At 40.7% G+C, this 25,383-nt stretch overlaps 1 protein-coding gene across 13 annotated transcripts in view; it reads left to right on the forward strand.

Annotated features, from left to right (window-relative positions):
• Positions 1–6: 6 nt before the first annotated feature.
• ABLIM2 (actin binding LIM protein family member 2) overlaps positions 7–25,383 on the forward strand; it is a 138,649-nt gene continuing 113,272 nt past the window's right edge. For all 13 annotated transcript variants that reach the window (XM_027642687.1, XM_027642692.1, XM_027642689.1 and 10 more), the window contains exon 1: positions 7–51. In XM_027642687.1, coding sequence (XP_027498488.1) covers positions 36–51 — 16 coding nt within the window. In that variant the 5' untranslated portion in view covers positions 7–35. The remainder of the gene's footprint in view (positions 52–25,383) is intronic.

A 25,383-nucleotide genomic window follows, 5' to 3' on the forward strand; every position in this document is an offset into this window, starting at 1 on the left:
GGCGGCACGGAGCGGAGCGGCCCCTCCTGCGCGCCATGAGCACCGGCACAGGTAGGCGGGCGCGGGGGGAACAGCCGAGACCCCCCCGGTATTTGGGAAGGGGTCGTGGCCGCTGCCCCGCTGGGGTCCGTCACGTTGCCGCGCGGCTGCGCGCCGGGGCGCGGGCAGGGGCAGCCGGACGGGAATTGCTCACCTAAAAATAAAAAAAATCCCGAAAATATGTGAATATGCGTGTGTGTGGCTGGGGGGAGCTGCCACTGCCGCAGCCTCGGGCGCTGCCCGGCGGGAGGGGCTGCGGCTGCCGCGGCGGTGCGGGGCAGCGGGACCCTGCGCGGGGCTCCGGCGGAGCCGCCCCTGCCCCGGGGCATCTCCCGCCTCTGCCCCGGGGCATCTCCCGCACCTGCCCCAGTCATCTCCCGCACCCCTGGCGGGAGCCTTGCAAGACAGGCTGGGCCGTGTCCATCCCCGTGTCCATCCTCCGCATCTCCCCTCCGGGACGCCGTGGCACGGCTGGGGGTCTCGCCGCGGCTCCGCAGCCGAGGTGCGGGTGAGGGCGGCATCAGGCGGCATCAGGCTGCCACCCCTGCCCGCCCGGCATCCCGAGGGTGGGAGCACACAGCTTTTCGGACGGGGATATTTGGGTTAAAAGCCCGGCCTTTTTTGCTGGCCGAGATAACCGTGGTGGTAGAGAAGGTGAAAATCAGGGATGTGCCATGGAGCCCTAGCTAGGATTGCCGCCCGGAGGGATCCAGTTGCCCAGGGGAATACAAAAGTAATTTATCCTGTGATACATGCAGGGTTTGAGAACTGACTTCGAATTGTATTTTCCAGCGGTTCGGTGTTCGTCTGCGTTGTGTGTCGGCGGGGGGCGGTTACTTCAGAGCAAAGCCGATCGCAAAATATTACAGTCCTTTAGGCAAATGCAGGGTTGTGCATAGGGGAAAGGGGGGGCTTTGAGAGTTGATTGTGTATTTCGTTTCTGAGGGTAACTGTAGCTGTTAAATATACTCTTTACCACAACAACAGGCAGAGGCTGAATAGCTACAATTACGTGATGACTCTTTGTGTCAACATGCTTAATCATATCATATCCTCGCAGGGAGCCATATGGGAGCCTAGTGAAAATAGAGAGGAAGACGAGCTCCCGGGTAGGGCAGTGAGTGACCTGGGTTCAGGCACCTGCCTCAGACTTCAACTAAAAACCTAGTTTGGTATTTCCTTGGATTAGTTGATGGTGTACATATGTCCCCGTGTGTCGACCGTCCACATTCTTGCATGGATGAAACATGTACTGCCAGCATTGCTGGTCCTCTCCGTGGAAGTGCCCAGGCCAAGGCAGGTGTACAGGGGTGGAGGTGAGAGCAAAGTAAGCGTGTTGCAGAGTGATTTGAACCGTATGTTGAAAATGCCAGATGTGTTTGCTGTCTTTAAGGGCATCTTCTGTGGTTAACACAGAAGGTAACATCTGCTTTGGAGATGATTATACTCCAGCACAGAATCCTTTCCTCAGTTACCTGGCTGTCATTTCGAGCTGAAGAATATGAAATGCTGTGAAACATTTAAATTCTCTAGTGGTAGAACTGAACCTAGTAGAGAGAATATAAGGTCCAAAGTTTTATGTCTATAATATTTTAAATGTCAGTTAAATAGATTCTAAAGTTATAAACCCAGTAGAAAAGTTAGTGCATAACACTAATGCAGAGGAGACTTGCCACTATTCTATCTCAGTAATTGCAGCAAACACGGTGTAAATGAAATAGCAAAAATGAACAGTGCCAAGATAAAAATAACATCATGGGAAAAAAGAGAGTGGAAAAAACCCTGAGAGTTCTTAGCTCTCATTTGAAAGAATAACTGGCAGGTTTAGGGGTTTTGGTTTTAAGTATAGGGTTAGCTTCGATGTTTCCAAATTTTGATTTTGCATGTCTATGTGGGCTGTGTAAACAATTTGCGATCAATTTTCATGATAAATGAAATGTGAGGAGACCACATCTACTCAGAAAAATCAATGGAAGTTTTCCATTAACATCAATGGGACAAGTATTGTATGGCAAATTCAATGCCACGGTTTGTCTAAAATCACTATTTCCAAAAGATTTCCACCAAAATTACTATGGAAAGGCTGTAATTTCAGGTTTAGTGTTTACTGTAACAGAGGGATATTTCTGGTTCTGCAAAGAAAATAAGGGTGCAGTGTGGTATTAAAATCAGCCCCATGGAAGATTCAGAGAATTGCTGCACTGTTTGGAAATCCAGGAGAAATCCTCGATATTTCTTTTACTCTTGGGATGGAGTTGTGGATCTGTGCTTGTTACTCCAGAAACCTTGACTCAATCTGTGTGTTCTGTTGTACCAAGGCAACACATTATTAACTGTCTGTATCAAGAGGGTTTCAGGCAGTGCTGCAACACTGTCTTGCCATTCTTGACGTTAGATATAGAAGTGATTATACTTGGTAAATGTGAGTTTATAATATATAGATGCAGGTAATATAATTTAAAGTGGTTTAGTAGTACGTGGATTAAACCATCATTCTGTATTAATGGACTGCAGACTCACACTATAATTTTAAATCTAGAAAGTATATAATCATCTGGTATAGTAAGACACAGCTCAGATGCATTGTTACATATGTTATAATTAGATTTTTCCACATGTGATTTTTTTCAGCTGCCTTCCATGTACTTGTCATTGCTCTTGGCTTAAGCTATTTCTAAGAAAGTGCCCATTTGCTGCTTTTTGTACCTGGGAGATTTACATGGCCTGGTAGTACTTTCAGGATTCTAAATGTACTTTTATGAGTTTATAATATGGTTATCAGTCTAATAATTTAGGTCTTTGCCATCCTGAAATCATAGCAAGAAGAACAGAGTAGGTTAAAAATTTGAGATTGAGAAAATGAGGTTCCCCTCAATTCCCAGAAATAGGGTAACATGATGTCTACTATTTAAGTGCAAAAAAAGGAATCACAGAGCTAATTACATACTAGGTGAATTATCTTAGATTAGATTAAATTAAATGTCGTGACACAAATTCACACAGCTATTTAGTCTTTAAACTATTATATTAAAGGGAAAATTTGATTGCATGGATCAGAGAACAGCTAATGGAATATCACAACCCAAATGGAACAGGAACAAAGTGGCTCTGGTTACAAAAGAGGTTATGCAGGGTGGTCACAGAGGGTCCAGCTCTGCTTAGGAGATGATTAATTCCTTTTCAAAGTTCCCATGCAAATAGGAATCCTCCCTAGAGACAACAGCTAAGATTGTTTTAGACTATACTATGTTTTATAGTTAGATACAGCATTTTACCTTCAGTCCTTAATTTTGAGCACTGATTGAAGAGAGCATTGAATTAATAGATAGGAGCACCAAGAGATCAACTTGCTTTGGAGTTTGTCAACTAATGAAATATGTTCAGCTTATAACATGCAATTTTACACGTTTCATAATTGAGCAAAAGTAGAACAACCTCATTTCATTGCCATTTTAGCCATGTTTCCCTGAAAAAATAAACAGTAACACATATTTCCTGATGGCATTTTCTTCCTCTGATGTTGAATTCCATAGATTGTGTATAATTTCTTAGATTGTCAAAAATAGGAAGTTGTATCTTGGGATTCTCTAAGGTTTTGGGGGATTCTTTACAGCTCTTAAGAAAATAGTTTCAATTTAGTGTATGGCATCATGTTTTTGGATGGTGGAAACATACAGCACAGTTGGAAGAGGATAAAGTAGGTCAGAAGAGATTATCAGGTGGTGGTATATCAGCTAGTAGCTCCTGACTGCAGGACCTCCTGTCTCCCCCAGGCCTTTATATGCTGCCCCAGCACTGCAGCACATCTCTGTAAGGGAGGCTAGTTCCCCTTAACAAAACCGAGATATTTGGCTTTCTGAGCGACGTCTATTTTTTGCCTACTTGCCTGTTTGCAGTGCAGCATCTGTACAGAAACGAGCATCCTTCTTGGCTGGTATCTGTTTACATCTGATTGCCATTTCAATGAAATATTCAAGTGCTATACTTTCAGTTTTGCTTCTTGGGACATTAATGGCTTATGTACTTAATGTCCAGTAATTATCGTTGTCATAAGAACATAGAGGGCTAAGAAATCCAAAGGAAATTGAAAAATTAAAGCACGGCGACCGAGGTAACCTTTTCCCTCTCTTACCTTCTTCTATGCAATGGGCTGACCAACATTCAAGGAGAAGTGAGGAAACCTTGATTTTAGTTTTGCCCAATTTGACAAACCATTCCCCCTCCACACTATGCAAATTCAGGCTTTAGCAATGGAAACACATCTCTCCTGATTACTGTTGACTTTAAGCTCACTGCTGCATTTTCTAGTCCTGCTAGGGGTTTACTGGTCCATTAACCCACCCTTGGACCTTGGGTTCTCCAACCAAGCATCCAGCACTTGCAATAATGAATTGAATGTATTTATGTGGAAAGGGACTGTGCTGCATGGGGCTTTTAGAAGCAGAGCTCTGGGAGCATCAGGGTGAGAGGAGGCCCAGCCAGCAAAGCTGGGTCTCTGCAGAAGCCCAGCATAGATGGAGGGCAGCGCATGGGCCTTGGAGATTATTGGACAATTTGCTGGCTCGCTGTTTGCATATTTAAATATAACCTTAAGGCAAATATTTCTGTATTTAGAGTATTTCCTGTGTCAAGATCCATTAGCAGCGTGTCAAGGTCCATAACTGTTATCGTCTGAAACGCTGGAATGGTTTTTTTCACAGCTTATTAGTTGATGTCCGTGCTCTGAAATCTAGATGGAGTATTGTTTTGCACAAAGCTCGGTTATTTATTTTTCCATTTTAGAAAAGGAATGTGTAATGAATAAAAACTTTGTTCAGTGAATATTTCTGTCTGGTTTAGGAGCCATTTTTCTCCCTTTCTCTGCAAAATCAAATCTTTCTTCTACTGGCATTAGTCAAATTGATTAATAACTTTATTTTGAAGATTCTGCTGATCAAGTTGCTTGATCTTGTGATGTTGAAGGAAATCAAAGTCTAAATGCAGTTGGACATGAAAGATATACATTCCTGAATTGCAAGAGATCACTAGTGATATTTTACTATTTTAAATACTTTAAATGTTCTTAATACAGGGGTTTGGGTTTCACGGGGTTTTTAGTTGGTTTTTTTGGGGGGTTTTTTTGGTTGCTACTTAGAAACTTATTTTTAGATTTAAGTAATGCTGTCATTGTGAAACAATAACAGATTGCCGTTGCTCCTTATGGTGGATATTAAGAATAAGTGTATTATCTTGGTTATTACTGTATGATAGCTGCTCACAAATACAGCAACCAGTTCCTTGGAAATTTTAAGTACCTCTTCTTTTGGTTCATTTCTTGCATGAGGCACTATGATTCTCTCAGAAGAGGATGAAATGTGATTGTCCCACATTCTTTCTCTTCCCTCTTGCCAAGTTCATTTGAACTTCAGGGGAAAAAATCCATCACCCATATTATTTTATGGAATGAAACAGCTGAATACAGTATAAAACGGAGCACTAAGTGTACAGTAGTTGTGTTCCTTCAATTCTGTTTCAGGCAATAAGAAAGTAAAATCAAATAGCTGTGATACCGTTTGTATGGTAAAATTCATGGTGAAGTAGAAGGAGTTAAAGTTTGATGCATATCATATGAAAAACAAGCCAGAGAAGCTGTTCTGCTTAAGTCATGCAAGTGCTTTTGTCACTTTAAAAAATAGGTCATCTACTTCCTTCTCATAAGTATTTGACTTAGAGATTCATGGATAGCAGGGAATTTCAGAAGTAATGCATAATGCAGTTTACTAGTTGATGTCTAAATATGTACTGGGATCTTGTCTGCTGAGCGGCTCTCAGTGGGACTGAATGAACGGGCCGCCTTGTTTGCAAGGATTTGTCTGGAGAGTTCTTGGTCAGAGACCACTTCGAGGTTTTTTCTTCCCCTGTTTTTACGTCTGTCAAAGAGTTTACTGAGGTACATTTATAAATCCCATATCGCTGTAAATATTGCAGTTTAAAATCGTGTGAATGCTCTAGAAGCCATGAAAAGTATTTTTACAGTTTCCCCTTTGTTTTCATGTCAGTTATTTTCATTTACTTTGCTCTGTTTACAAATTGTTATAATCTCATCCTGTTGAAGTTCTCAGTATTGCAAACTTAGCTGGGACCTGCAGGTCAAACAGGTTTTTCTGTTCTTTACCTTTTAACAGCGCACTGAGGCTTTTTGATAGAGTACAGCTGACAAGTTTGGCTTCATGGAGTCTTGTTGGGTTGGCCTTGCTGTGGTGTTTCCTTTGGCTTTGCAACTCCAGCAGCATGAAAGCAGTCATTTGGTTACAGTTTTAGATGCAACATAGATACAGAGGATCTAATCTTTAAGATTGCATATATAATTGTGTAGGGCACTGAGACCAAAGGAAACCATAGAAACAGGCTGTGCTGCCACTATTACCCTTGATGACAGGAAAACGGGAATGGAAAACGGTTTTCAGCCAAATCCCTTAGCCAGGATACAAGGCAATCGGGAACAGCTGGGGCTGTGTATGTGTGTACCGCGAGTTGTCTGGCAGTGACTCCAGCACCTCACCCCTGTGACTCGCACATATGCTCTCCATTCTGCTGTCTGTTAACCTGGCTGTAAATCAGGCTCAGGGAGTGCCAATTGCAGGGTTTGGGCCTGTGCTCTGAGCCTTGGTGTGCTTGGCAGCTCCTGCCCTGCTTGGACTAAATACAGCCCCATGCTCTGCTGTGGGCTTCAGGCAGCGGCAGAACTGTGCCTGGGCACAGGCCATAGGTAAATGCTGGTGATAAGGGAGCAGAGTTGGTTTGCTTTGAATCTCTCCATGACTAATAGTGTACACTCAGCTACGATATTCCCACCTGCCTGGGTTTATGCAGTGAGCACAATGGGGGAAGCTGCTGTGTGCTTCTGTTGAGTGTGTGGCCTGCACGGAGATGTGGTGGAGCGGTCTGCTCTTGTTCCACCCAGAGGAGAGAAGGCCAAGGGTAATTGACTTGTGGTCTTCAACTCCCTAGTGGGTGGGTGAAGGGGAGATGCAGCCAAGCTCCTCTCACAGAGGCATGAGGCAACAGTCAGGAGGGGTAGCAAGGGAAATTCGTGCTGGTCGTAAGGAAAAGTGAAAGCCCAATGAGAGTGCCTGAACCCTGGAGGAGGGTGGCAGAGAGCCTGTGAAACTCCAGCTTCTGAGATTTTCAAAATTTAATAGGACAAGTTGCTCCAGCATTTGCCAGACTTTGAAGTTGACCTGCTTTCAGCTGGACCTCTGGGCAGCTTGTCCAAAATTTTCTGTGGGTATTTGAAACCATCCTTAAACGTGACTGCAGAGCTTCTGCTGTGCTGCTACAGAGATCTATGGGCAGATTGTTTTGTGTGGCCATTTACCAACTAGTGTTTCTGGATGTGTTTTGATGGCTCATTCCTGCCTTGGAAAATTGGAGAAAAGCTATTGTCAGCTGCACGTATGAACACTTGTAAGCTTTCATGCACCAGACCTTGGGGAGAAACAGGGTTTATGTACCACAAATGTGTTGAACAGTTGCCTAAAGATGCAGACCTCTCCTGTGGGTTATGTTTGTGCAGCTGCAGAGCCCCCCCTCGACTGGGACAGAGAGTTTGATATGAAAATCTGGCTTCTCTATCACTGCTGGGACTTTGAAAAGTGCTAAGCATCCTTCACCCATGAGTGAAATCAGTGTGAACTGCAGAGTGTTTTATCTCTCTGAAACAGTGCATATATTTATGTGCCTTCATATGGAATTAGATGTAAACATTTTCGCATCTTTATTCTAATAGCCATGGGTTTTCATGGTACAAAGCTAAGATAACAAGCATTTCACACACTGCCTTAGTGTGTTGTCGGCAAGAGAATAACCAAAGCTGTTCTAGCATCTTCTTTAAGGCTTCTGTCCTTATGCACCATGAGACCCTTAGTAAAAAGCATTAGTGTTTCAGTTTGCTGACATTTATTGTCGTTATTTAAGATCATCACACTGTCTGTACCAGCTCAGACTGAATGTCTGTGGCTCATCAGCGTTTCCAGCTGTGCCTATCGTCCTGACCTGGGAACTAACAATGACAGTGGCTGTGTCCATCTTGGTCTTGGATGTTTTTCAAGACGGTACTAAGGGATACATCACCTGAGATGATGAATTTTAGCTCATTTTTGGTAGTGTGGCCTAAATTTAATCAAATGCAGAAAGCCAGCTTAACAGACTTCTATTTATATCTTAGTAGAGCTTCATGTCTTAAGAGAGCTACCCAATGACACTGCTGTAGATTTGATTTTGTCTGTATTATTAACAGGATTTGACCTGAGGCTAAAACCCAGGTTGTACTGAGAACCCTTAACTCCTATTATTTCTAAACTTTAGGGTTAAATAATCTTTCTGGGCTGAAGTGATATGCTACATTTTGATAAAACCTGCTGAAGCGATAGGCTCATGTTTTTCATTTCTTTCCACAGATCTATCATTTTAACTTACGATATGCCTGAGCTTTCTTCCAAGGTCAAAGCTGATTTTCCATGGGAACAACACAGGCTGTGTCCTGTGAAGTATATGAGACTGACGTTAGGGTAGTGCTGCCAGCTCTGAAGAAATGCTTGACTGGGCTTTCTGCATCTTGTCTCTGAAGCACATAAGGTCTACATGGATCTAGAAGCGTGCCATAGTCATGCCTATTTTAGAAAGTGGCAAACAGCACGAGCTGCAAATTTAAGTTGGCAGAAGAAGCCTGGCTGTTAAGCTAAAGCTGTCAGAAACTGCCATAATGTAGGTTGGATACTTGATTTACCTGTTCTGTTAAGAATTAGAAAGGCAGCTTCTCAGAGCCTTTCTAAACACAAAGATACTTAATATTTTTTGAAATATATAGAAATTCTATATATTGGAGACAGTCCCAGCTTCCATTCTAGCAATTTGGATATCATACATGTATTTCTTAAGGTCAGTAATTATTTATTTATTAGAGTGATGGATGCGTTCAGTATAGCTGTTTGCACTGTGGGCATCAAAATGCAATAAGATTTCAGTTCTGAATTTCATCTTTAATTCTGGTTACTTATTTAAGCTATTTTTGAGATGTTGTCTAGGTTATAGGTCAAATTCAGTTGCTAAGTTATCTGATCCTCTACTACTTCTCTATATAAGTGGTTGGTTTCACTCACATATGCCAATACTGAGTTGTTTGCAAAAGCAGAGCTGTCTTCCCTCAGGACAATAAAAGGTAATGAACCTATTGCTTCCTGTGACAGTCCATTTCTGTGCTATCATATTGCTTGCTTAGAAAATGCTGTACTGGTTTATTTTTTGGTAGTAAAATAATAATTTTCTTTTTTCCCCTAATAGAACCTATTTTCTGTAAGTGAACCTGTGAATCTGTTTTAAGGAGTTGCACATCCAAGTGTTGCTTACAAAGACCTTAGCAGTGGGTAAACAGCAAATCTTGGCATGTTAAAGTGAGATTCCTACTCTTAGCTTGTCTTGTGGTTCTGTGCTGTGGATCTGGAAGGCAGACCATGGAAGGCAAAGGACTGAAGTTTAAATAGCCCCTGTGAATTTTCTAGGGAAATTGTTGTAACTGTGCTGTGGGGAAAAAAGATATTGAATAGAAATTATTTTCACTGTGTTGGCATTAGTTAACAGTTACCAAAGAACCTGTATTGGTCCCAGGCTACTTGGCATTTCACCTTGACAGCTGTGTATAGCTCTGGAGCAGTGGGGAGGGAGGACTCTGGATGGGCGGTAAGAGCTGCACATCCATAAGAGCCGTAGTACTGACTTGTAAACAAGTCCCCCTACATGTTCCACTGCTTTCTGCCTCTGGGCTGCAATCCCTTCTACTGCTTCCAGGATGACCCTTGCCTCTCACTGTCAATTTTAAAATCTCTTTTTATCAATTTGTTTCAGCTTTTTGTTGCATACTTCTGTGTAAGGAACCTGAAATGGTATGCCCTAAAGAAAGCATTAATGCAATAAAAAATTGGAAAACTTTTAAATGGAGATAATGTGACTAGTAGGCTAATTGCTGTTATTTTAATATTGCGTGTATTTTTTTTCAGACTGCAGTTTATATTTATATTGTTTGTGAACTATTGGGAGGTGATGTTGTCTCTGGCTTTGTATCATATATAAAGAGTTGCAGTATTTTTAGTCTCAAACTAAAAGATAACATCTTCTCTTTAAGAAGATTCTGCCATATTTTGCAGGAACCCCTTTCTTTTTTGATAGGATGTATCGCTTTACATTTATATTCTCTGATGTCAGGGTTTCTTTTGGTAGAATTTCATTATGGTACTGTTGGTGCTGCATATTTTTATAAATATATTTAGCTTTTTAATAGTGTTTTTGATCAATTGACTGCAAAGCTCTCACAAGAGAAGGGGATTTGCTTGTGCACACAGGAGAACTGAGAAGAGATTTGTGACTTGTATTTGACAGGATTAGTCAAGAGGACAAGAATCTGAAATACCAAAGTCTGAATTAAATGTTCCTTCACTCTGACTTTACATGTATAAGACTTAATACATTTTGGGTTATTTTTGGCATTGGCATGGGTGGCTGACATTTGTCGGTAAATGAAAGAAAGGAAAACAAAAGGTTAATTTGTTTCCGATCTTTCACTAAGTTTTGAAAAATAATATCTGGTCCTCAGCTTGTCCAGCAGCTCCAGGAGAGGAGGAGGGAGGGAATAGTTAGGTTTGTGAAAACCAATTGCAATAAAGCCAGTTGCCTGCTGCCAATTCCATGTCCCTGGCAGCCTAAATATTCCTGCCCTTGATTTTTGTTTCTGGATCATGTCAACAAGGAGATTTCATTTAAAAAAAAAAATCAAGATTACAGCTGATGTCACCCATCACATAAGACTGCACATGTAAAATACCTAAAAAAAAAAAAATAAAAAGGACTAGAACCTAACCCTGGAAAATACGTGAGGGTTTTTTTATTTTTACACGGTAGGAAAAGGCAGCACGTAGTGGCACCCAAGCTGAGAGTGTGCAGCCCCACCAAGGAATCTCTGCAGCCCACAGTGACGCCTGTCCCAGCAGACCCTTGCCAGCAGCTGTCACTGTCACTTGCCAGCTCTTTAAAGCTCTTTAAAGGTGGCATTATGTGGCAAAGAGATAACATGCAGCTTTTTCCTCTGGAGGCAGGCTTAAGTTAATATTTCCCCAAAGGCCAGTGTTATGGATAAGTGCAGCAAAGTGGAAAAGCCCTGGGTTTCTCTCTGCTCACCCATCTCCCTTTCCCAGCTGGGCAGGGAAGCTGAGGATTTAGGCAACTTTCCAATTTTTCAGTTTCTGCAACTTTCATCAGTTACAATCACATGGATACCATAGGTAATTTGGAAAATATTTATGATCCATTCCAGGTCACACTGGTAACACCTGTCAGCTTTTGTATCCCCCAGTGACCTGAAAGCTGAGTTTTGGGAAGAAGATTATTTCAGTCCTGGGGCTGGTACTGAGTTGAACTTGTTTACTTCAGTACATTTGTTTTGAGTACATTTACTTGAGTACATTTAGATAAAGTGGACCTACTCCAAACCATACATGCCACTCCTGTTTAAAAGACATTGAAACAACCAAGTTCATCTTAAAAACATCTGACCAAAGTGCACCACACTGATTGTGCCCTAACACAATCTGTTTGGAAGCATCAGGTTCCTATGTTCATTTGTTTGTCAGCAGGTTTTGATCATTTCATCGTTCCAGAAGAGTGTCACTGCTGGTATAGTTTAAGACTGGGGGGGAATTCATCTGCATAATGAGAACCATTCCAAGGAGAGGTGGAGCAGACAGGTCACACTGGAGGTGCCTGCTGGGGAACAATGCAGGGTGGTTATGAAAAACTGCATTGCTTAACACGTTGGTTAGAAGCCTTTTGTCAGCATTGGGCTTTTGTTCCAGAGGAGGCTCACAGTGGGTTGTGCCTGCACCCATTGTGCAATGGGCCATTGTAGTCTGAGTGAGTGGTTGTTTGCCCACCATCAAGTTGAATGAGCCTGGTATAAAGAAAAATGCAGACAGGTATTTCTTTGCAGGAAATTCTCAATATCTTACCATGTCAGGCTTTAGCTGGGCTTCCAACCACAGAAGCATGTTTCAGAAGCTGTATTTTTAAAAGCGTAGTCCAAAATTCAGATTTTATATTATAGTTTAAGAAGTTCATGAGGGTTACTTACAGAGCTCTTGATATGACCCCACTGGTGAAGCAGCAGCCAGCCCTGAAGCCTGCAGTGCCTGTAGGAAAGGCCTGTCCAGTGCAATGCCTTACCCCAGAGCATTGGGGTAAGGCACTGGCAAGTTAAATGTGTCTTACATGTGCCCAGGGAGTTTCCAGAAATCAGAAGTGCTAATGCGAGGGATGCTGACTTATCAAAGGAGTGCAGCTACATGCAAGAGGATTAATTTTACTAACACATCCTTGTGGTTCGTCAAGCTAATAAGGCTCTCCAACATCTCATGTGAATTCACAAAAGAGTTAAATTCAGTAGACTTCAGTTTGAAATGTACATCATTCATCTTTGCAGCTTGGAATTCCTCATTCGTAGTGCTCATCATAAGATTTTAAAAATTATTCTGAAGTTGATTCCTTAAAAGTTTTTAAGATGAATAATTTTCAAATTCAAGACTAGATACACTCTCATGTATAATCTCATTGAAGCATAAGGAACTATGTACTTACATAAGAAATAAAACTTCATTCTGTAGCTATTAAAAGCTTCCCCTTACCTTAGAATTGAAATTTTGAAGTTTGAATGAAACTTTGAAAAACTTTGATTCAAATAAGAATATTTTAGATTCTTTTTAATATTATTTCTCAGATATAAGTTCCAAATATAGCTTTGATCAGCTTTCTTGTGCAGACATAGTAACTAAGCTGTTATTCCCTAAACTGCCAGAGCCCCTTCATCTATGAACTATTGTGCTGCAAATTATTAACAGAATGAACCTGGTTAGTCTAGAAGTTTTGTCTGCATCTGTCTTATACAATTCAATGCAAATAAAATTTGCTTGGACACTAAATGTTCATTTGTGATATTAGTTCTGTTTATTCAGCTTGAGGAAACTGAAGGTGAAGTTAAGAGTACACTTTAAAAAATGTAGGTGGGAAATCAAGGAAACAGGTTTTATTTATGATTTAAAATGAAATCAGCAAATAAGTCTAGAATAAAATTATAAAAGATTGCTGTAGGTTGCTGCAGTGGTACATTAACATACTAAACTATTTAGAGTGTGACACATTTTCCACATCAGAATTAAACAAATAGCAGCTTAATACCTTAAGTCATTTCAGTGACATCTGCTCTGTCAGTTGCCCACAAGCTGGAAAAGGAAGTATTATGGCAAAAGATACACAGATGGATCCAGCAGCTCAGGATTTGCTCCAAGTGGTGGAGGGCTGGGGGCCAGTTTTGGGTCCCTTGGAACCAGCCATGTTGGTGAGATGCTTTTGGCCCCTGCCTTGGTTTGGTGTGAGATGCTCAGCTAAGGGCATTATCACCACTGTCCTATTTCCCCCACCACATCACTAAAATCAGTGAGTGGAAGAAAGAGGCTGTTTCTGCTGTTTCCAAGAGGAATTTTACTTACTGTGGGAGTATTTTTTCTTTTTCTTTTTTTTTTTTCCTGAATATTTTTTCCTTTCCTTGGGGCTACACTGGTGAGTGGAACTGCCCTGCTTTGTCTGTTATTCCCAACACCCTGAGAATGTGGCTTCACACCAAAACTCATGTGATTGGCATTCTTTCTCCAAAGCAAGGTATTGTAGTGTATCTCTAGGACTATAAATGATCTTATGCTTAAAAAAAAAAATTACTGTAGTATCATCAATTTACTAGATAGTATACAAGCAGAAGCAAAAACCTTATGAAAATCCCTGAGATCTATCAATTAGGCTATATATGCACAGAAGAAAATTAAGATAAAAATCACAAGCAGTAACATCCATAGTCGTAAATTGGAATACAAGTTGGAGTCTCTTTTCTACCTTTGGATTTTGTTTATGTTGTTCATACTGGAAGGAGATGAGAAGACTTTATAAAATGTTAAAAACCTTTAAACCTTTTTTGCAACTATGACAACTAGAACCAAATTGTGATTGCTGCACAATCACATCACCCAGGGATGGTACTTAATCTAAAATATCAAGTATTTCAGGGCTGTGATAAAACGTGAGGCTTAACAATACTTCTTCTTATATTGCAGTCAAAACTCCCAGAGCTCCAATATGGAAGAGTCAGCCAAAATTCACAATGCAGCCAGATTAGCAGTGTTAATCACATTGCCTGTGCTCTAAATTGCAAGGAATCTGTGCAGGGTGTAGAGGCTGGAAACTGGATACCTGTGCAGTAATGCCTGTGTGTGACCCACAGGATATGTGGTTAGGTGGGATTGCTGTTTACTGTCTCAACAAAATCCCTACTTCCAAGGCAAAATTGCAATGTCAAATGTGTAACTTTGTAAGCCACCTTGTTATTTTGTATGTTTGGTGTGTGCATAGTTTTGAAAAGACAGCTTGGCTTCTCTAGTTAGTTGTGACTTCTTGGTGGTGGGATCACCAAGGTCACTGTATATCTAATACTTGGTTTGTAGGGTCAGTTCTCAGGACAGGCTGCTGCAACTCTGCATGTTTGTTGTGACTGGTAGCACTGTGGGACAAGAAATTTATTATGATATTTATATATCTATAAAATAAAAGTAATTCATGTAGCTATTTACACATAAGTGTGTCTGAAATTAGCTTCTATTCTTTTAGAATGCAATGGTCCAAAACTACATGTTCAGATGAGAAACAGGGTATTCCAAGTTGCATTATGGCAGATCCAGATATAGGAGAGTTTTGCTTTATTACTTAGTATTACAACACTGTGATGGAAAGTGGCCTTGTAAAAAAACCTGGATGGGCAAAGATGCTGTGAGTTGAAGGTGTTCAGCAACATTGAATACCCGGTCACTTTCTGAACGATGCAAGACACGAGTTTGGAAGGCTAATTTTTAAAGTGTGTGTCCTCTCGCACTTGTGACAGTGTTCACGTTAGGAATTTTAGGGAGGTGTGTTTCACTCTCACACCACAGTCCTGCCACTGGGATGAAGTGAAGCATGTCCATGGACAGGCTGCCTGGATGGGCAGAGACTGGGAGGAGAAAATCCTCCTGCAGGAGCCAGGCTCCTTTGGGAGACTGGGGGAGAACGTCCATGTCTTCATGTCTTAGCGATGGGCTGTAGAGAAGATGGTCCCAGACTCTGCTCAGAGGTGTGTGGCAAAAAGACGAGAGTCAACCCCGTGGCAACTTTCAACATGGCAAGTTCTGATTAGATATAAGAGGAAACAAAATTCCCAAGAGGGTTGTAAAACACTGGAGCAGGGAAAAGGCGGCCTTACATCCTTGGAGGTTTGAGATCTGGACAGGACAAAGCCCTGGGCAACCTGATCTGATGGGATCTGTGCTGAGGAGGAGGCTGGGCTAGATGACCTCCAGAGGTGCCTTCCAACCTAAATTATTCTGGCTCTAAATATAGTGTATGGGAGTGCTAAACTTGACTTTGGCATGATTAAAATTACATTTAAAGCTAAAGCAGGACAGCAAGACAATGCTTCTGGGACTCTTGTGCAGCACTTCCAAAAAATACAGACACACGTACATTTTCAGTGGAAGCTCAGTTCTGAAGCATAATGATGTACCCGTTGAGAGTTATGTGGCAATTTTAAAACCATCAGACTGTGTGTGATGCTTGGATGTACTTTTTAAGGGGTCAGATTTATTTCTGCAGGTCATAAACTGAGCAGCTGAATGGATTTGAGGCTTCTAACTCCAATCTGGGACAGATAATTAAAAGATCTAATCTCTTGTACAGCTGACCTAAGAGTAAAGACAATATAGTTCCAGTAGTCTGTAGATTTGCTGCATAGGAGAGTACACAGCTTCTCATTTAGTAATGTAATATGTTCTTAGTACAACTTGTCATAATTTAATACGTTCTTAGTACAACTAGGCCAGTTTTGAGATAGTCTCTTGATTTAAAGTTGAATCTTGGGACTGTCGTTTTCTTTTGGACTGAATGTAAAATATATAGGGAATTCCTAGGCAGGAGAGGTAGAATCTCAGTAGTATAAAACTGTCTGTAAAATGGTAGCCTAAAAACATACCAAGGGAGAGGAGCTTTTTTTAAAGATTAGAGCAATTTTGAGTTTAAAAAGCAAACTTTATTACATTTTCTAATTATGTCCATACCTAATCATAAAACTAATAAGTGGAGTGATATGTACCAGAGTTTAGGATTGGCATAGAAGTATTAAAGCTTTTGACTAGGTCTGAATGTGTTTGAAAGGTTTTGGATCAGCGCTTTAAGTAACAGTAATTAAATCTTACTGTGTGAGTAGAAGAATACACTTTAAAGTGATAGTTATAATTCTGCCTTTGTACAAATGTAATCTCACTGGTTAAAAAGGAAGCATACAGAATGAATGAAAAATTCCATCTCAGAAGCTTTCAGAGTGATAATAATGAATTTATTTTCTGTCTTTTCCCACTTTCTGGTAATTATTAACTGACCAAATATGGAAATAGGAAATCTATCAGTCTGCTGGAGAATCCTTGGGGACTGCTGTTATAGTGCTGCAGAGCTGGGCACATAGGCTGCCTGTCTGGAGGACAAAGAGATGACTTACAGCAATTTTCCTTTACCCTTACCTACGGCTAAGTGGAACTCACAACTGGAATTGGCCTAATCAATGTGTAAATAAGTGCTGATTACACCTATGTGGTATAACCATCCTAGCAGACTGTCAGTAGTGGGCCTGATGGCATGAATTAGGTGGCAGATTTGACCTGTAATTGGAAGGAAAGTTAAATGGTGGCTTAAAAGAAGCAAATTGTGAAGTGCGGCAGAAAATATTCTTGAACTAGAGGTGTAGGAAGTCTGCTGTTTTCTCAAGTGCCATTCTGAATGGTACTGTATTAGTGGTATATTTTTAAATAAAGATAATATTATTATTGTGTGTATAGAAAACCTCCATGACACCATTTTGACCAAAGAATATTTTATCCAAAAAAGCTTGTATTTTTAGATAATAGATAGAAATCATAGAATGACACAATATTGCTCATTTTTTCCAAATTGCTAGCAAGCATTTTGGGCACTTTTATTATTTTTGTTAAGAGGAAGAATTGACAGAAAATGCAGGTATTCGTCGCAAAATTACATTTTCTTAAGAAAATAACGTGAAGAAAAGCCTTTTTGTTGTGAATAGCAGGGCCAAAGAACAGGTGGTGGTCTCCTGCTGTTTCTCCACTCCAGAGATCCTGTTGTTCTTCTCTTACTATTGGAATAAGTAGTTGCTGGGTTTTGCCTTTCCCTTGGTCCTTCTTCTCTTCCCTCAGTGCCACATCTGTGTTTGCCAGCAGTTCCCAGGTGTTTATATGCATAAGTTTTCTATTGTTTTACAAATCTTTCCCTAAAAGACTTTCTATTTCTTTCTTTGTTTTTTTTTTTTATCTGTAAAGTTTTGATATGAGTCTACATTAAGGATACAGTTTTTATGTCTATTTAGTATTTGATTATATTCTGAACTTGTGTAATCAGAATCTGTAAGTAAGGATTTGTAGCATTGTGGAAATGCTCAGAAAGAGACTTTCTTCTTCCATTACCTAATTTTAAAGCTTAGAGATTAAAGTTGTTTCATTTTTATTATACAATGGCACACATTGTTAATTTTTGCCCAAGAGTAATGCTTAAATCATTATATATATCTTTGCTTTGAATAAAATATATTTGCACATTGTTTCATTTACAGTGTGATTTTGTTTGGGAATTACTAACTCTTCTCATTAAATTTGCATTACTATTGGCAGTAGCATTTCAGGAAACAAAAGCTGGGATGGTATTGGCATAAAAAGTAATTATGATCCTTCTTCCAGCAAGTTCACAGTGTTACCTGGCAAACCCATCAAGATAAATATCTGTGAAGATCTTTGACTCTATACATATGAGTATCTCAGTTGAGTTCAATACAACTGAAATACTGAGCTGATATTTTTCATTCTTTGTTGATGATCATATTAGCATAGACTGTACTAGTGTGAGCATCCAAAATGTCAAAGACCGTAAATGGATTTGTGTTTGCAGAGGAAAATCCAAGGAAGAGGCTTGAAAAAATGGGATAATTCACAACTAAAAGTTCTTAATTATGTAGAGGTACTTGAAGGGCAGAAATAGCACAGAAAGGAAGAAAATAGCAAAAAAAGGATTATACTTGGTGGTGGAGTGTTACCAGCCTCTCCAAATGGTTAGAAAGTCTAACTTCCAAACTCCATTATATTTCATTAAAATTATTATACACAATTTTCAAATAACTTGGAGGGACAGTGGTAGAAATTTGTATTTGTATTTTTCTTTTCCTAATGAAGGATAAGATTTTCACATGTTTACAGGGCTCCTACACCAGAGTCATGAGAAGCATTGATGAGGAGGATCAGGAGAGCTGGCAGCTGAGTGACAGTGAGATCTAGGATATTCAGACATGGGTTGCATAGGAAATAAAGAAACTCACAATCACAACTGGAATTTTAAACAACCACAGAAAACAGAGGGAGCAGTTATGCAATTATGTGCTCAGGCTTGGATTTGTCTTGTCTGACTTCGTCTGTGTTAGGTGCCTAGCCTGAGCTGCTACAACACTGAGTGGAAAGGAGGCAATTCCAGAGGATGTTCTGTGCCAGCCTGTGGTGATGGACTTTATGGTGGGAAGTTTCTGTTTCTTTTATATAGTGAGAACCTTTTTTAACTACTTTTCTAATTTCTGGATGCCTGGAGTTAGGCAAGCTGATCCCCACTGCAGCAAACAAGGGAAGACTGAACTTCTCCTTGACTTCTGTATTTGTATAAAGCTCATGTTTACGTAGAGCGAAGAACCGAAAACTTGTTCCTATGAAGATTAGAATTGCCACTGGAAAAGATGCCATGTTAGTCTTACTCGTAGTGCTTTGGAAATATGAAGCTGTCTAAAAGCATCATCATTATGAACGCAGTGGTACCGTGCATGGCGTTGTAACCTGTCTGCCGTGGGCTGTCAGCGTGGTGTCAGACACCTGTGACATGATGGTAGTCATCAAGCTGTATGGCTTGGAGCATGAGTGCATGTCATTCCCATGTGCCAGACTGAAATTCAGATCAGAATATTCAACTCTATTTCAGCTCAGGGTTAGAAGAGGAACTAAAATTGAGATAGTGGAATTTCTAATGCTTAGTGAAAGAGAAAGGTGTTAATACTGGAGTTGCTTAAAGAGTTGGGACTGATTTGTGATTGACAGTATGAAAAATGATGTTAGATCTGACTGAGGCTGGAGGCTACGTGAAATTAAGGATTTCTGCAAGTCATGGTGGCTAATTCAGTCTTTTATACTTTTGGCACCTAAGGTCTCATTGGCTTGAGTAAGCAAGTTGGTTAATCTGTAGAGAGAAGCTCTTCTATGAGACGTCTCATTTTACACAGCTCCAATGACAGTTATAGATAAAATTCTTACAGAGGTAAGGATTGGATTGCATTAAGGAATTGCTCCTAGTTCTCTGCTTATTTAACATGTTAGCCCTTACTGTGTTCTTTTTCTAGCTCTTATGTAAGAAACTGTGTTGCTGAGATAATTCAATTGCATCATATAATTTCTCATACCCTGAGGAACCTATCAGTGTTTTCACAGAGTTGCATATCACGCTTTGAATATGAAATTAATGCTCATTTCTTCCAGCTTGATCAGTTTAACTTTATTAGACTATCTTTTTCTCAGGTACCTCACTCAGTGCTAACAGTCATATCTGTGTTTTAAGAGAGTACCTAGAAATGCAAAATAACTTTCTGAAATTCAGAGCAGTTCCTACAGAAACACTGCTAAAAACAAAAGGTTTTAAAGTACAGATACTGATAGTGCTTAGCAGTGCAGAAAAGCAAGTCATACAGGAGGGAATGTTGATTTCATTCATTACAAAGCAGAATTGTCCTTTTTTAATTCAGTGAGAGCAGGGCTGTCACTCCAAATGACAGAGAGAAGTGGGATGCGATAGAAAGGGTATTTACCATCTGAGTCATCTGAGTCATACTTTATGAGTATTTGGACTGGGAGGAGATTTATCTTTCCTTATATTCTGTTTTAGAAACAAACACTGGAAATGTGCTGTGGTGACATGGATCACTTGTTCTTGCTGTGTGTCGCAGTAAACTAAAGTTGGGCTTCTGTCCATTAAAATCATTATTTTTCTGTGATACTCTGGGAGTAGAGTAGGGCCAGATTGTGCTCTGACGCTCCTTTGTTGTATAGTCAGCAGTGGGGAAGAGTGAAAAGAGATCCCATATGTTGCAGCCCTGGAGAACAGTAAGACACACTCACTTTGTCCAGCAACATGAGAAGCCCCAGGGCTGGTGGAAGGCAAGTGTGAAGGAACTGTGTTCTCAGGAGAAGGGAAATGTCCAGGAGAAGGATTGAAGTTGGGGAAAGGAGACATCAAAGTGGGTCAGGAAGGAGCATTTGTGGGAAAACAGAGATAAATTAGGGATAAACAGACCTGATTGTGAGTAGGTTGACTGCTGGGCATCATCCTTCTCTGGACAAGCCCAGCTCTGATGGCCACAGCCTGTCCTCTGTTCTTAAATTGTGTAGTGGGATGTATGTGCTTACTGGGGACTGACACCCAGCCTGCTTGCTGCCTGTGTGTGGGATGCATCCCTGCATCCCGTGGTCCCCCAGGTTTGGCTATGCATAATTTCTCCTGCTTCTACATGATGCCAGCTCACCAAAAAAGCAATGGTCGATGCGTAGACCAAACCCATATGTAAGCGATCATCTCCTGTGGGGTAGTGGAAGGGAGCTTGAAGTGGTTTAGGAGGAATGACCATGAATGCAAACAGCCTCAGAGCCATGCATACGGCAGGAAGGGGATGTGGTAGAATGTGTAGTGTCATGATCTGAGTCCATGAACATCTGTGTTCGTGATGTCCCAACAGACCAAATCTTGCCTTGGCAGCATGTAGGTCAAGGGATAGCATCCTACGTCATTGTCGTCTTAGTAGGTTGTTATTAAAAACTTGAATTGCTAGGATTATTGGCAATTTGAGCAGCTTGCAGCCAGATGAAACTCCTGGTTTCCTTCCCTTTGTGAGAAGGAGGAGTGACCTACATCTGCCCAGGGTGCTGCCAACCTCCACATTGCAATGACTCAGTAGGCTTTTCTCTGTTAGGGACAGAGATAAAGTCTTCTTTTGAGACAGAGGAATATAAAGGTACCTGGTGTTCACCAGGCCTTGGCTACAATTTTAGATTAATTGTGTGTTTTGCAGAGAATATGAGGACTTACTAGACTCAGTCCCAGTGAAACTAAAAACCAGTTTAGATTAAAAAAGTCCTTCAAAAGAGTTTCTTTTGCTTTCTCTTGTTTTGAGTTGAAAAGCATTCTTTGGTGCCGGTTACCAACCATATTTTACAGTTTCCTCTCTCAGTGAACAAAAATGAATTTCTGAATCATTTTTCTCATCATGCAGGACGCATTTGTTCACAGAACCATAGAACAACTCAGGTTGGAAGGGACCTTGAAAGATCACCTAGCTCAACCTTTTGTGGGAAAAGGAACCTAGATGAGATTGTCTGCACCCTTTCCAATTGCATCTTGAAAACCTCCAGCAAAGGAGAGTCCACCACATCCCTGAGTTCCAGGCATAATTGCTCTCACTGGAAATAAGAAATTTCTTTCTTATATCAAGATGAAACCTCTCCTGGTGCAACCTGTACTTGTTGTTCCCTGTGTTCTCCTTATAGCTCCTTGTAAAGAGAGAAGAGCCTCCATCCGTTTTGTAGCTACTCTTTAAATACAGCAGTACTGGGGTCTGTCCTGAGTCTGCTCTTCCTCCTTTTTCTCCAGTGAGTTGGACTAAGTAAATAAAGGCAATGTGAAGACTGTAGCAGCCTTTTTTGTGCTTGCCATAGCCTCACCCTGACAAAACACTGGGACCAGACCTTGGCCACCAGTTTCGCTCACCTCTTCTAAACTAAAGTCTCCGTGCAGAAGCAACCTGGGTGCAGAGGCTGGATGGGGACTAGTGGGCTTCAGCATCTCCTGTCCCCAGACCACTCTACTGTTCACTCACCACAATTACCATACTTTGTCTGTAGTTCAACCCTGGTGAAACTGGAGAGGTGAGGTTAATGTGGGATTTGGCATTGGATTTTCATCTGTCCTTCACTGAATTGCATATCTGTACGTCACCTGGGAAAAACGGTGTGCAGTATCTTTCTTTTTCTAAACAAGACATAATTTTATCAGATGATGTTGCTTTGTCCCTGTGGTGGTTTGAGATCTCCAAAATCCAATTCCCGAGTCCAAGCTCCTCCCACATCTCAACTTCTGTATGTAAAAGGTGAATATAAAGCTTTGGAACATAATATTTAGTTTGAAATAAAACTCATTTGCTGAGGTGGTGGGTTGCAAATTAAGCAACTCAAAACTTGGTCACAAGGCATGTTGTATAGATAGCTCCAAAAAGTACCATCAGTAATAGAACTGCTAGTTGCAGAACTGTGCAAGAAGTAACACTGTGGCTGGAGGCTCCAGGGTCATGTTTGTGTGAATATAACACGTTTCTGCTGTGAATGTGGTGTTTAAAGATAAATGATTGCAGAAATTTTGTAGCCTAAATGTGAAAAGGGAGGCAACGTGCTGATGTGTCTGATGGGGATGAAGCAGAACTAGGTTTGTAGGGGTGTAACTGAATCTAAGAAGAAATTCTTATACTGTGACAGATTCACCAAAATTAACTAATTTGCACCTGTGGAAGGTAGTGTGACTTTAGCACCAGCACTTCAGTAACATCAATACCTATATATATATTTGAAGTAACTGTATGATTGCAATAAAATAGCATCTAATCCCTTAATGCCAAATTAAGCAGAGCAAATAAAATCAGGAGTTCAGTTTTATATTTCAATGTAATTATTTTAGACATTTTTATATGCTGCAGAATACAACATAAAAAAAGAAATAACCTTTGGAAAGGTCCTTAAATTATTGTTTCTAATCCTTTTAGAAACACATTTCATATAGCATTAGTAGAAAGCTAGTAAATTATATTTTAATTAATGATTGGGGGTGATATATTGTGGCTTGGCTAGCAAAATGAACTACTGCTTTCTGTATTATTTTATCTTCCTTTTGCTTTTTGGTGTTGCTGTAACAAGCAGGCATCATTGTTGTTGTTATTATTCTGTTTGTACCAGGGAATGGAAAGAGAAATGAGCCATGGAAATTCCTTCTAAACTCTTTTTCCCCAGTTCCAAACATTTGCTCCTTTCCAAGCCAGGGAATGTGCTTGTTCCCCTCCTCCATTTGAGGGCACAGGTGGACCAAATACCAGCCTGAAGAGTGATGCCAAGCAGGAGTGCAGCAACAAAATGACAGTTTCTGATGTTGGGTCATGGTTCTCCATAAACTAATGCCCTAAAGATGAGGAGACTGGCAGGAATATGGCTTGAGTCACTGATAGAGGTGCTAGAAGTGATTATCAGACAGCCATGGAGCTGCAGAATAGTAATAGACATAGTGTACAGTGTTTTTTAAAAATTGATTCTTAAAATTTTCAAGCTAACTTATGTTGGAACTGAGCAATAAAGAATATCAATTAATTTAGACGTATTCCAAGAAAAAAAGAATCTACTTTGTTTCTTGGTATCAAAGTGAGCTCAGAGACATAATTGCATTTCAGATGTTACTGATGTAGCCTCAGGCACATTCTGGTTGTGATGAGCCAATTGCTAAGATCAAAACTTGGCTGGATGCAGAAATTAATGCTGTTGAAAGTCTTCCACGCATATCAATAATAGTTTTACTGGTGGGCTTTACTGGGAACAATGTTAAATCTTAACAGCATCACATTTCCAGTGATCACTTCTCTTTTACTTTCAAAACAGCACTCCACGTTGTTGACAAATTCCTCAGTGATCATCAACCAAAATGAATGTATTTAAGTAGGCTTTGGATCTGACCTGCTGCTTTGCAGCTACATTTCTTTACAGAGAATGGAATTTGGAAAGCAAAAGGTAGAAAAATGTTCTCTGGCATGGTCACTGGGGGCTAAATGCAAGGATTAAAGTACTGGGAATTAGACGCGTGTGCACAGGATGCAGAGTCCTGCAGATGAGGATGTGTCTGAAATACCCTCTGCCCTGTGGGACAGATTTCTTGTTCAGGGCTTTTCACTTTGGATTCACAGTCTGGATGCTGAACTTGATTTCAATGTCTCTCTCCTTGCCTGCGCAAACTGGAGCAGAGCTGTCTGTGCTAACACCAGGGTTAGACTTGCAGCCGCTTGAGCCCCTGAGTGAGAGGAGTTTGTGGCTGTGGTTCCCTGTTCGATCTATTGGTGTTAAACTCACCTTGCCACTTTTGCAGATTGCCCTAATCTCAAAATGACAGTCAGCTTTTTTGCAGAGGATGGTCTCTGCCTGTGTGTTTGGCCGTCTGTTATTATCCTGATAGTGCCACACACCACAGCCAGACTGACTTCGCGGAAAGGCAGCCCAGGCTTGTGGGAAGAGTATATCCAGCAAATGTGACAAGGATTCATAAAGGTCTCTGTAGTCATGTTTTCTTGGAAAATAAGGGAGTTAGCTCTTCAAATGGAAGCTTTTCAGATCCACTGGGTGACACCGAATAAAACACTCAGTACCCCGCACTCAGAAAAGATACAAACAAGCACACAGAGCTCTTTTACCATCCACTACATGTGGAAAACTGAAGGAGGCCAAAGGCACTTTCCTGCAGTCTTCCACAGACAGCTGGGAAATGGGAAGTGAAAAATCAGCTCGATCTGCCTTTGGATGTGCCAGGGAGCAGATGTGAGGAGGGCGTTTTCAGCCTTGGAGCTTTGGACTTATGTGTGTGGCATTCCAGGCACATGAGTCTTCCCAGGCGCATGAGATCTAGACCCAAGCCTCTTAACTCTCAAAATCTTCCTTTTTTTTTTTCTCCTCCCTTTTTTCTTTTTTTTTGCGGGGGGGGGGTGGTTGTGTCCATTCATTTTTATTTTTTTGTAAGATGCCTTCAAAGTTAAATGTACTGATTCTAATTAAAATACTTGAGAGGTTGAATCTTTTTTTTCTAAATAGCACCCAACCCACATTATCATTTAATAATTTTGAATGATAGGTAGCTGATGATTGCAGAATTATGGCAATGTCTGTGTAACTTTTCAGAACAGGGCAGTGCAGTGAAGATCGTTTGAAGTCTATCTAGTTATTTAGGCAATAATTCTATTTATTCTCTATTTAAGCACTTGAAATTTCCACTGATTAAAAATCCAGACAATTTAAATGGTAATTTTATATG

Source organism: Corapipo altera, unplaced genomic scaffold, assembly GCF_003945725.1.
Source record: "Corapipo altera isolate COAL_440 unplaced genomic scaffold, ASM394572v1 22, whole genome shotgun sequence".
In the NCBI taxonomy this organism is placed as follows: domain Eukaryota; kingdom Metazoa; phylum Chordata; class Aves; order Passeriformes; family Pipridae; genus Corapipo; species Corapipo altera.